Below are 13,293 nucleotides of genomic sequence, written 5' to 3' on the forward strand. Positions count from 1 at the left end.
CGATATGACACTATCTGCAGCCTAATGCTCCCCCTGTACACCCGATGTCGACAATATTGTGATGTACCGCGGAATATACGAATATTAGCGGAATCGTTCCATTGAGTCTTGCGGGCGTTGGGTGGGCGCATATACAACCAGATCATAGCTGCGTGTGATGGCGCGCGAACGGCGTTTACCAGCGAGTCAGAGGAACTCTTATGTTATCTTTATTGCGTCACGATGTTCGGTGAAGGATCGGCGTCGGCTCTTCAAAGCCGCGTGCCGACAGGAATAGATCGTCCGGAACGACTGCGGGTGGCAGGTGTGACAGCTTCCTTTTCCAGGCGTGTGTGTTTGTCTACGTGCGAGGGTGTGGCCTCTCACCGGCGCAAAGCCAGTGGCGGTGCGTTCAAGGCGTCACTCTTGAATATTGATGTCAACCGGGCTGGGACTTCGTCTGACTATATGTCGGTACGCAGTACAAAAGGGACCACACCGGCAGCTCCGTAGCGTAGAAACACCTCAAAATTAAAAAAAAGGAGTTGCACATAAATGTTCCCCGTTACGCGCATCAGTAATGCCCATAATAATGTGCACGACTCGGGATATCAGGGGCGTGTGCATATGAAGGAGAATTTCGTTTCAATGCTCCTCGTTCGCCGTACCAAGGAAGTGTAGCAGCAGCTTAGCTCGCTGATTCTCTGAAAGAAACCGCACAACCCCGCTCAGCTTAGGCAGCAGGAAACGGTCCTGAAAACGAATAAAGTTCGTTTCGAGAAATAGAGCACTGTATGCGGTACGTTCGTTGTAAATGTCGTTGAGTTATGAAAATAGGACAGGGCTAACACCCACATGACGGCACACAATAAAGAAAAAAAAAGAAGAAAAAGGAAACCGTCACTCTCCCCACATCTCTCGTCTTCTTCACGCCAATCGGTTCTTACGTTATAAAATCAAGGACGTATCAATACCCGGACATGATAACCGATATTTAACATCTTCTGACAAATAATTACCTGTGCTGTGAAGAAAACAAATTAAATAGCACATTTCGAGCTTGTATGCTATTCATACCGAGGCGAAAACAGCGCTGGACTTTCCATTCTCGTCAATACTCGCTGTTGTCGCCTCGGTTGCGAAGATATATAACCTGCCGTCCACGGGGTAGTCATTATATTCACTTGTGTGTGCGTAAAAAGGGGGGCGGGGGGGAGGAATTTGTGATTTTTGTACCTGACTTGTTGTATTACTGCCTGCTGGTTCTGCGCCCCGTATTTCATTTGCTTTACATTTTGTTCTATGTTTATGTGTGTTTTTTAACCGCAGAGTATAATCATGCAGCCTTACGCTTCCGTACGCCAACCCTGAGGATGCTAACCATATGCCACCGCCGAAATTTCCTGCGTACTATATATAGTGCATTGCGTGAGTGAAAATTTGCCACCTTCAGCGGTACCGATGATGACCACGCTGGAGATCGTCTGCTGTCATGAAAGATAGAACACCTCCTTCCCCATAAAAAAATAAAGAAAGCAGAGCGTGACACGGCGAAGCTCAGCAGCACATGGTTTCTGAAAGGCAAATTACACGACACAACGAACTTAATAAGAACACGCTTGCTCAGCAGCTGTCTTGTGGTGTCCTTTAGGGGAGTGATTCAATTTAGGCTTTCAGAGGCTCGGGATAATGAGTAACTAGACCGACCTCACTGCTGAGCATCGCAACCCTTTATTCAGCGGCTGTCTTTTATGCTCGTTTTAAAAACCACGAATCCGATCACCACACTGGGGCAGGATTACGCAAAAGCTTCACGTTCCTATTCGACCAACCTGTCTTGCGCAAGCTTCGCTCAGAAGAAAACTTTTGAAGCTAGTTACAGCTAGATAGTGCTCCGTGCATCAGCCGAAGACAATCATTGTCAGCCAATCAGTCTTTACGATGACAGGGGTGTGAAAGGGACGCCACACCATGTACCAAGGTCATTTCTGACGATGTGTTCTTTGTGCCCGTGTAAATTAATTCATGTGACCATTTCTTAGGTCATTGAGCTTTCACACTGAAAACGCATGAAGCATTTACCACTGCCTTTGTTGTTTACGCCAGTCGAGACGAATTAATGTCATGAAATCTATGAGAAATTAAGAAACAGGCAGTGGGTGGAATTTCTCATCGCAAGCGTCCATGCCTTTTCTTGCCGTTATTTTGGGCCTCAAAAGAAAGTAATGCAATTTTACACGTTAACTTTTTTTATATCACCAAACAAGGTCGATGACGATACAGTTTTAATGAAGCTGCTTATGGCGTTCTGTGCCTGGCGAATGGAGCGATCATCCCCATTATATTGCTAGGGACGAGGATGCACGCTCCGTCTCAGGCTTCTACAAAACCTCCGCCCCGCTCGTCTTCCAAATTATTGACCTTTTCACCTTCCTAAACATAGTCTTTATACTGCAATGAATAATATACAGTGCAACTCCGTGCATTGTTCCAGCGCAACAATCGCGTAGTTACGTGCAGTGTGGCACTGCAAGACAAGCCCGCTTTCCCGCATGTGCATGTAAGGCTCAGAGGGACGTGCACGGTCCCTTAATACAGTGCACTACAGCTTCACACAGACCCGTCAGGATCGGTTGCGGCAGCTCTAAGGACCCGCTGCCGAAAATACGCTACGTCTACCCGACGTGCTCCGGTTGGGGTGGCATATGCGCCTAATGGAGGCACGGTTATTACGACTCTCGCTTCGGCGATACGTGGGCGAAGAAATCGGGCGCTCTCCGACGCGAAAGTACCGCGCTCATGTAACCGACGCGGCGCGCGTGCTGTGCTCATTCACACCGTGAACTCAGGTTTTGGCGTGGTATGAAATCTGACGTCCGTGAGAGAGGAGGCATTCCCTATAGGTAGCCTTCTTGTATACAGCGGTGGCGCCCCCGTGGTTCGCGCGACGGATGGAGCACGTGTTTCATTATTCTTGAAGCGCGCTACGGGTGGCGCCGTTCGTTGTGGCTATGGGTGTCCGGCAAACAGCAGGCAGGCGTGCAGAGGCGCCGCTGTTTCATGCGGGGGCGGCTAAAAGACCGGCGTGGCCACGCGAGGCGCCAGGGCGAGACTCGTACAACTCATACGCGCGGGGCACCGCCGCCGGGAATTAAACGTTCTCTCGCGTTTCACGCGGCGCGCCGTTGGCTTAGCTGCGATGCGGCAGTCGGACATGCGCCCGCCCGTGCATGCACGTACGCTCCGTGGTTGCACTACACCGTCGCTTCTCTTCCGGAAACGAATCCACCGGTGGCCCTTTCCTTTGCCCTGTGATGTAAGCCGCGGAGTGACCTGCCGCAATCTCCCCACTCTGCGGCGCCCTCTGCCCCGATCTGCTTCGTTCTGTCATATTCGCGGGGCGTTTCGAGACCCCCCGCTGGAGGCACTCTCGGCAGCTGCCATTACAAGAATCAGAGGGCATGACTTGTAGCTGTCGATAAACGAATCTGTCTCCTGGAGTGTTGTGTGCGTTCGTTCCGTGTCAGAAGCATAACGGCCCTAAAATAAGATGAATATTGACGCGATAACGCCATGAGGTGCAGTGGCGTTATAGAACTTTCTGTATATTAGAAGCGCTAACTTCTCTCTCTCTCTCTCTGTCACACACACACACACGCGCACACACACACACACACACACACACACACACACACACACACACACACACACGCACACACACACACACACACACACACACACACACAAGACGCGCGCACGAATTCTTGCACAACCATCATACGCAAGCAAGCTGTAAAGAACGTGTATATACCGCAGGTGAGTGTTGGTGCTCTCGCAGTCCAGGAATCAGCACATGTCGTACTTTTCGAATATTTAAAGCGACAGCTGTCGAGTACAGAATACACGGGACGATGATTTGCGGCCAATGTCTATCCCCCACTGTGCCTGTCAGCGTCTATTATCGGGGCTCTGTAGAGGTCTCTCGAAGTGTGTGATTGGTGCGCCTTATAACTCAGGATGAATGTCACGACCTTACCTCCGTGTTGTCGTTCAAAACCAGTCTATTGTACACTGCTGAGGTGAGGCTGACAGCGGCATGCGCATTTGAAGCGCTCTATGTTCGACTCGTATACCTGCGAGTTTGTGTTGAGAGTAGGCGCAAAGTGTTCTACGAAATGAACCGGAATGGAATGGGTGTATTGACCAGAGACCAGCTGGGCCTTGAAAAAACTAAGCGCTAGCTCGTCTCACAAGTTCACCTTTCTTTACACTTGTTAGCGTGCACTTTGACATCTGAGTAACTTAAACGTGAATGCTATAGTGAGTTTGGGGCTATAACCTTATTATTTCGTGTATTCTACTGAAGTTGTTTACGTTGCTGTGAACCCTATTTAGAAACCTTATATATGTACAAGAAGTAATTTTTTGTACTTAAGTAGAAAAAAATTTTTGGAAAAATTCAGGCTGCGTAGTAAACGAAGCTTCAACTCTTAAAGATGTGCTTACTCTCCTATGCTTTGTTGCTATCTATTTTTTCTGTTTAGGGCTGAGATGAAGAGATATAGATAGACAGCGATAGACGGAGTGCTTGTCGCTAATTTAGACTGACGTTAACCACCATCTGGCTTTCTTTGTTATTGATTTGAACTTGATTTGGGTGGGCCTTGAAATAATTTAGGAAGTCCTTGAATTAATTTATCCATGAACTTTTAAGGTGTGCGTTTCTGTCTGGTTTAGAAAGGACAACCATAAAAAGTGTCGCGAAAGAACGAATAGTGCTGCTTCCTAGTTTAAGTAAGCATCAAAAATGCGCTGTGTAATCGACTTAGAAGTCTTGGTTTGAACAGCTACGTCTAGAGAAACTAATATTAATTTCACAGAAGCGAGCAGTTTGTATCTGCGTTAGCTACGTTCTGAAGTAACATGGCAAATGTTATCACAACAACAACAAAAAAAATCACAGCATATCCACAGAGTGAATGATCATAAGTGGGGTGAAGCGTCCTTCAGCCCGTCCGTGCTTCCGTCTGTCCGTTCGTTCTTGCTTCCGTCCGTACCCGCGACCATCCATGCGTCCATCCATACGTCCGTCCGTCTGTCTGTGCGTCCGTCCGTCAGTCCGGCTATCCGTCTGTCGGTCTATTTGTGTGTCCATCCGTCCGTACGTCTGCTGGTATGTTTGTCCTTCCGCCCACGCGTCCGTCCGTGCGTCCATCTTGTGAACACTCCAAGTACCACCGTCTCCCATCTCACATTCCCTGTGGCACATACCCGCTCTATAGAATAGAGCAATTCTATTTGTCCTTGGAAGTTACGACAGGATGCTTAGAGTGACAGAGAGCAGGAAAACATTAAATTGGGATCTTTTTGAAAACCATTGTCGAAACATTAAAATTATTTCATAGAATCACTCATTCGAAAGCAGGGATCACCGGGCAGTGGTATTTTTAACCACCCAACTATGTTTTTCAGAGACGTGATCATCACTTAAAAATGCACGAGATTCCTTTTGGGGGTGAGGCTTTTCGCTACTCTTTCTTTGTCCGCACAATAAGAGAATGGAACACTCTGCCACCGGAAATAGTATGCATTGATTCAAGTGATGATTTTTTCCATGCTTTATTATTGTTTTTGTGTGTTTGATTATATGTACTGTACTCTCCTTGCTGTAATGCCTTATGGCGAAGCAGGTACTTAATAAATGAATGAATAAATAAATAAATAAATAAATAATATAGCGGGTATGTGCCACCGGTGGCTACGTACGACAACGGAGGAAGGACAGACCCACGCTCTAAGGAGCTTCACCTTTAAAAAGTATTCTCAGCTATAAAAATTCGACTGCTATTTTGTAACAGACCTCCTGCATTTTGCAGTTGCTCGAATAGGGAAAGAAAGAAGGAATGATGAAGTGGACAAACAGCGAGGTTAGGCAGTTCTTAGACCGGTTGGCTACTCTGTTCAGGGGAAGGGGAGTAAAAGCTGATAGGAAAGAGATGTTGCAAAAAAGAAGAGGAAGGTAACGAAAAAGGAAAGGAGTATAGGACACTGCCTAAAGTCAGTCTCGACAAGACTACTGGTACGCTAGAAACACCACAACGCTTTGAAAGGCGTCTGTACTGACAGACTGGACCAAAGTTCCAGAACTAATTATTCCGACACAGGGCGATTGTCATGTACACTTAACGCATCGGAAAGTTCCTGTTTTGGAGCACCGAAATGGGGACAGACGCAAAGGATGAGCAATCGTTTCTTCGCAGATGCAGCTACTACATGTAGCGCTGGGAGTATACTACAGAAGCCGCCTTCTTGTGGAGACTAATTATCAACACTCACTAACTCTAACTATCCTGCCCGTTTTCTGTAGGAGTCCTCTTAGTTCTTGAAATGTTAAATGTGCATTAGCAGTAGATACAAAATGGTAACTAAAGCATGTATATTTGTAGCCTTCTAGATCTTGATATATTACAAGCTATAAATTTAAGCATTAGCATAACACACAGAAGCTGGAGGTCTAGCATTAATGCTTATGAAACTGCCCTTCGGTTGTTACAAGCATGTTCATAGAAGCTGTGGCTTGTCAGCGGCTTATTGTACAATGAAATAGTTCTCTCTGAGCTTAACATAAACTGATGTAGTAAATTGACAAAATGACGAAGGGCTTCTGCGGAGTTGAAAATACGCATCTCTTTTTAATGACAGATTCAGCTTCTCCGCTGCTTACGTAAATTATGCGTGTGTGTTTGCCGCTGAGTACATGTAATAATATTTGACATTTGTTGTTTCCTTATATTTAGATAAGCTTCTACGCTAAACAATCTTTTTTAAGTTCTAGACCAGCCATATCGTGCTGGTGCAGGGACTTTTTTTATGTACATTATGTTAAATTTTCGCCATTGAGAGCTTTTCAGAAGCGAGTATTGCTAATGTGTTCAGGGGGGAACCAAAATTGAAAGATTCAAAACTAGACGGGAATTTGAAGCTATCAATAAGTATAAGCAGAAAAAGACGATATGAAGGATCATGCGAGTGCTTTTGTTCTCCAACTCGTCAAATTGAGTCGAAGCAAGCTAGGTTGTATAATAATGAGAAAAGCACGAGCCACTTGTAGCCATAGTTGAAAATTATTCCATGTCTCTCACGGCAAATAAAAGTTGCTCTGGAGGAATACGCACGCTAATGCAAAAAGCGAGATGGTTCATGTAGGTTTCTGAGAGGCACACGCACGGGCAAATGGGCAAGAAAGAAAACAAAAACAAAAAGCACCTATAGTGTTGGCGAAGAGCAAGAGAACTAACTCTACTCACGGGCATCATTAGACATTCTAGGGAGTGCCGCTCGCTCGCCGACAAAGCTGCGAGCCACATCCCGAGAAAATAGGATTGGAGAGGGAAGGGGAAGAGACACAATGGACGACGTTCATTGAAACAACCGAGCAGCAGCTTGGTTCTTTCAAGTAAAACAAAGCAGGACTCCTACCCGCCAACTCCAGGATGTCTTTAGGAGCGATTCGCCACTGCTTGGCCGCCATATAAGTTGAACTGCTTCGCGATATACTTTGCGTGCTGGAAAGAGGGCAGCAAAGAAGAATATACATCACGTCTAAAAAAAGACTGGTTATGTGATGGGCTACTTGTTTTCAATCTTCTTTTGTTTTGAAGCTGGCTAAAGAAACATGAAGAGAACTGTAAGAGGGGCGGGGGATGACGGTAGGAAGGGAAGAGCGCAGAACGATGTTTTGCCGAGCAGACTCGTGGCTTCGTTCGTTCTATAAAAGAGACTCAAGACCCGAATAGCCCGAGGCAACATTGGCGAGCAACTTCGAACGATATATACGATGCCCACTCGCGCACTCTCGTGAGAAAAACTCCTGAAGAAAATTTTGCTACAGCTGGTTCATCTTTTTTCATCGATATATTAGGTTATCGAGGAAACCGCACAGCACGTTTGTTGTTCAGAATCTGTGGTTTTAGGCTGTCGTGTGTTTTTCGAGAAGGCTTTTAGAAAACAAAACGTACAAAATGGGAGCAAGAAACACTTGTCTGGCCGGCAGACATTCCCGGCGAATACCTCTCCCAGCACGAGAGCTGGGAGTCTTTCTCTGCAAAAATAGACATGTTTTTCTACCAGAAAACTTTAAAGGATTCACGTAGCCGCCTCGTAAGGGAGTGGCAGTGAGTCTACTTGTGCACATTAAAACGGACATGACTCGGTGTGATGCTTCAGCTCGCAGTCACATTCAACCTCTACCAAGCAAACGTTTGCTCAGGTCTAAGAAACTGAGATCATGAGCCACACTTGTCTCGTTTTTACGTCAATCGATTTCCTGAACGATGAGTGGACCTATCGTCTTTTTTTTACACTGCCTCAATGACCGGTGGCACAGCAAGCGTTCTGTACATTCGCATCAAGCCGAGGCATTTTTAGCCCTAAAAACGCTGCAGGCCACATAAGATACTTTTGAACGCACATTCACGCAGCGGAGCACTTTATTTTGCCGGCACTCATCTTGCACTGATGTTTGCGGGTCGGCAACTACAAAAGATGTGAGAAAAAAACAGCGCTACACGTTTTCTAATAAACAAAATTATGGGAATAGAGACGTCTAGTTGCAGTAGTGTTTCATGCTTTTCGAATATTGCGGTACGTGATACACCTCTGCCCTTTCTTACAACTTTCGATGGTCGACCCGCCTCGTCGAAAGATTGTGGCACTCCAGTGTGTTTGTGTTTCTACTTGCATACTTCCCTCTCTCATTCCTGCCTTTTTTACTTTTTTTTGTCTCCCTTTACCCCTTCTTCAGTGCAGGGTAGCCAATCAGACATTTTTTTTTCCGGGTAACATCCGTGCCTATCGGCATCACATCTGTCTTTCTCTCGCTTCGCTGGTCGACCGGTGTGGGTAGATTTACGTCAACGCACATCGCACGTGCATGCTAGGCGCCTTCGATGCCAGACTGCCATGTCGTACCCAGTGCGCTGCCACGCCTCAGTGGCACACGCGCGACGCCATCTGCATGCCCGCGTGCTGCCGCGCCTGGCAGGAATAAATGGCCACAGAGATTGATGACCTGTCGGACACTGTTTACAAGGCCCTGAGTGATGCCTTTTTTTTCTATAGTGCCTGCTCTTGGACGTTTCGCAGCATTTGATGACATCCCCTTGGCTGATTGAGGATGTAGCAACTCCGTAACTTCGCCTACGCTGTTCATGCATCGTCAAAAAAGCTTGCTGTCTGGAGGAGGTAATGGATAAATGAATGGTAATTGAACAGGGCTGGGCTTGTTTGAATAACCTGCATGCACTTGGGAAGGGAAGGAAACATTTGGACAAGACGAAGTCCGGTGCTGATGCCTTCAACTGTAGTAACACTTTTCTGCTCTGTGCTGTGATGGTCAATCGGTACGGTACAACACGATGATGGCTACGTCCGGCCAAAGCAAACAGTCACACCAAATGTTGCGCACGATACAAAGGTCAGCTGCTTTTTTATTTTCTATCTTGTTCACCCTTTCCTGTGATCGTTCGTTTTGGCTGCACGTATACTTTGAGCACGGTACGCAGACTTCGAAAATCGCAGCCATGCTCTTGCAGGCTGGTGTAATAGCGGTGTGTGAGATAGTGGGGTAAATCTCTTGATCATTATGAAAGCTCTCCCACTTACCTGATCTAGCAATACGTGAAAGTCGTCTTTTATTTCTGAGCAGTGCAGGAGATGTTCCATAGCCTGTTTGGCACCGTATCGTTGTGTATGTTCATTAACTCTTTGCAAAGGAAACAGGAGGAGGAGGACGAAAAGGTGGTGTGGAAGGCCGCCACATTTGCTGTGTTCTCACTTTTCGCACCACTAGTGCGTAGTTGCCGCAATGTTTTTTTTGTTATTTCTGTGCACATGGATAGTGGCCGGTGTGCAGACTAAGGTCGCCTGACGCAGTAATTTTAATGCGATAGCGCTAGAGAGCTCGTGTAGAAAAAAAACCAGTCGCCGCCGTTGGCCCCGTTGGTTGTGAGCGAAAAATTGTCTGTGCGTCTGTGACCGAAAAGTCCAGTTACCGAGATAGCCGCGGGAGGCTGCTACTTGTCTACGCGTGCGCGTGCGATCTTGCTGAAAAAGCCGTGCATTAGAAAAAAAAAGTGCTCAAGGTCACGAGGCGTGGTAGTTTTTTTGCCCTGCCACCCCTCCCTGCTTAGCTTCCAGCGCTTTCGTAGGGACGAGAGCAGAGATAATGCGATTGCAGCATGTGACAAACCTTTGCAACTCCACTCGCATTGGATGGATTCTTAAAATTTTTGCGGCGTTGAAATCGAGAGGAAATAAGCTAGTTCAGTGAGTTCATTTCATGATTACTTGAAAAAGTGTTTCAGGGCCTCTTTAACGAATTTCGTTCAACCGGTGTCACGACGAAAATGAGCCCATTTGGTAATAATAGCGCGCGCTGGTCCAATCTACTGTGTGCGTGTTTGTGTGCGTGCGTGTGTATGCAACAAAACATATTTTTAAGTATGTACTTAACGGTTGAAGGGTGCACTAGGGGGCACATTTCGCTACCACGTTGAACTCTTGAAGACGAAGCTCAAATGTCCCCTAATTTTCTGCATTTGGCGTAGTCTTCTCAGTTGTTTATGGTTACGGTGTTCATTAGCCATAGTTATACGCTGTGCTATCTATGTATTCTAATAGTAGAACCACATGCCTAGGCATGACTCCGTGAGTCATCCATTTCTCGCCAACCTGTGGGAATGCGCAGTGGAAGTCACTCGTGCGCCATAAACGACGCGCGCACGATTCACTTCGTGTGTCAAATACCGTGAGCTTAATTCTCCTTGTTTCCCTTATATCCGCAGTGCTTCGTGACGAGTTCCGCCAGCTTCCGAAGAGCATCCACGTGGCGGGCGGGGAGTCGGCAACGCTGGAGTGCGTTCCTCCCAGGGGCCACCCCGAGCCCACGGTCACCTGGTTCAAGGACGGCGTCCAGGTGCAGCCGGGCACGGGGCGCGTACGCCTCCTGGTCCAGGGCGCGCTAGTGATCGCCGACGTGCGCCCGTCCGATCAAGGGCGCTACGTGTGCCGGGCGGCCAACATGCTCGGCACCAGGGACTCGCCGGCTGCGCTGCTCTCCGTGCACAGTAAGCAGAGTCACGCTGCGTCGACAAGAGACGCTCACTCATTCTGCACATTTGGCGTGAAACGATCGGGACGTTTGTGTTATGGCTTCGTGTTCAACGATGCATATACGTAGTGCAGTGGCACACGCGCTGCACTTGTCGCTGCTTTGGCTAGCTAGCGTGTCACTAAGCCCAGTAGAAAAAAAATTGTCGAGGACTCGTTTGTTTGTTTCACACAACTCTAATTAAAAGCAATAAATATAAGGAAATCAAAGAAGCTATAGTGAACAATATTTGTACTGTTTTTAGTGTAATATACTTTTTATTTGTCTTTTCATAAGACTGTGGGTTCGGTTCCTGCCTGTGGGAAGTTTACTTTTTGTGCTTTTACTGCATCTATATCACACTTATTATTATGCACTTGAAACAATTAATATTACGTTCCCCATGCTTTCTTGGATTCATTATCTCTTTTGTGCTGCTTTTCATTAACCTAGTAGGGTGTGTTGATTTAGCATGAGGTATAGAAGAATTCGTTAAAAAAACGTGAATACGTAAATGATAGGAGTGCTTTGTGTTTCTTTATCCTTTACTGCCCATAAAATATTCAGCGCATTCTTATCATCGCCGGCATAACTTGTGTAGGTGTTTTTCACAGCTTTCTACTATTCAAACAAATTCTCGAACATGTCAAAGTCTGGTAGCAACGTAATTTAGAGACTTGTGTGCTCAATATATGAGGAAGAGTGTCACCGGTCAGCCCGTATATTCACTTCCTATTACAGCCAAGCCGTATTTCGTACGAGTCCCGGAAGATGTGACGTCACTGGCGGAGGAGTCCGTCGAGTTCCAGTGTAAAGTGAATGGCGACCCCAAACCCACGGTCACATGGAGGAGGCAGGATGGCAAGATGCCCGTCGGAAGGTGAGCCACGGGACTAACAACACCGGTGCGAACTCGGGTTCGCTCAGCAGCCTTGCAACAGTAAGATATATTTCGCGACGCAATAACATGCATCAGTCTAGTTTCAGATATGTCCTTGTGACATCTATGAAACTAGCTGTGAAGACCCATACGTTTCACGCGAGAATGTTCTCGGCCTACGAAAATGTAGGATTGGAAGCACGTAGTAGTGGCAGTCATGCATAGAACCTTTTAAAACGTTGTGGGATTTGCATACGCATCTAACCACACCTACGGCAAAGGGGCGAATAATAAATGCGCTTCCCAAGATGCGGGGAAAGAGCGTGGCAACAGAAGTCATTGGAATGTATTTGTGAAAGGGGAGTTTACGCCTTTGATATGAGCGTTGATGTCCTAGACTGTTGCCTTTTGCCATATTTGCGCTAGCTTCTCCTCAACAGTAGTCATTATGCGGGAAAGCCATCGCTCTGCCTGCGTATTACGATATGGGATTTCTAAATAGGAAAAGAAATGGCAAAGAACACGACAAAAGTAACATTTTAATATCACATATTTACAATAAAAGCTATAAATTCTCTTCATGTGTCCTAAATATCCTATATGTAGTGAGATTTGTTGTATTTTGTTACTCGCACTTTTTTCTTCGTCATTTTTAAACAGCACGCGTGTCGTGTTTTTAGTCAAACAGGTGTCCCTGGTTTGTGCTATTTCCTCATTTGTTCAAAACACATCAACAAAACACACATTTTGTGAAGTGCCTGTTCAGGAAAGTGAAAAAGATCTGACGTGTGACACTTTTCTTTCAGGGCTTATGTACAAGACGACAAGAGTTTGCACATCAAGAACGTCGCTCTCGCGGACGAGGGAACATACATTTGCGAATCAGAAAACATTGTTGGCTCAGTCTCTGCGTCGGCGACATTAACCGTGCACTGTAAGTACTTCCCCTTTTGTGTGAACTTCCCCTTTTGTGTGAAAGTACTTCCCCTTTTGTGTGAAAATTGTATTGACAATTCACATCTTTCACTCATAAAATATGCATTGATTCTGCTCTCTCTAAGTATGATGTTTTGTCTAAACATGCAAAACAAAGCGATTTTTTACGTGCACTGTGATGATTTTATGCTGCTAATATTGCAATAGTTTGAAGTTCGCAAACAGTGAGTTACGTCCTCGGGACATATATCCGACACATATAGACTTAAATTTAGGCAATAACTTAGACCAATGGTCCCCAAAGTCTTGTCAAAGGTTGCATTTATGAGAAGACTGTGGGAACTCATCA

At 46.2% G+C, this 13,293-nt stretch overlaps 1 protein-coding gene across 3 annotated transcripts in view; it reads left to right on the forward strand.

Annotated features, from left to right (window-relative positions):
- Positions 1-13,293, forward strand: part of LOC142814621 (protein sax-3-like) — a 181,604-nt gene that overhangs the window by 146,004 nt on the left and 22,307 nt on the right. For all 3 annotated transcript variants that reach the window (XM_075893673.1, XM_075893674.1, XM_075893675.1), the window contains exons 3-5: positions 10,824-11,105; positions 11,870-12,008; positions 12,815-12,942. In XM_075893673.1, coding sequence (XP_075749788.1) covers positions 10,824-11,105; positions 11,870-12,008; positions 12,815-12,942 — 549 coding nt within the window. The remainder of the gene's footprint in view (positions 1-10,823; positions 11,106-11,869; positions 12,009-12,814; positions 12,943-13,293) is intronic.

The sequence above is a fragment of the Rhipicephalus microplus genome, chromosome 4, assembly GCF_043290135.1.
Source record: "Rhipicephalus microplus isolate Deutch F79 chromosome 4, USDA_Rmic, whole genome shotgun sequence".
NCBI classification, from domain to species: domain Eukaryota; kingdom Metazoa; phylum Arthropoda; class Arachnida; order Ixodida; family Ixodidae; genus Rhipicephalus; species Rhipicephalus microplus.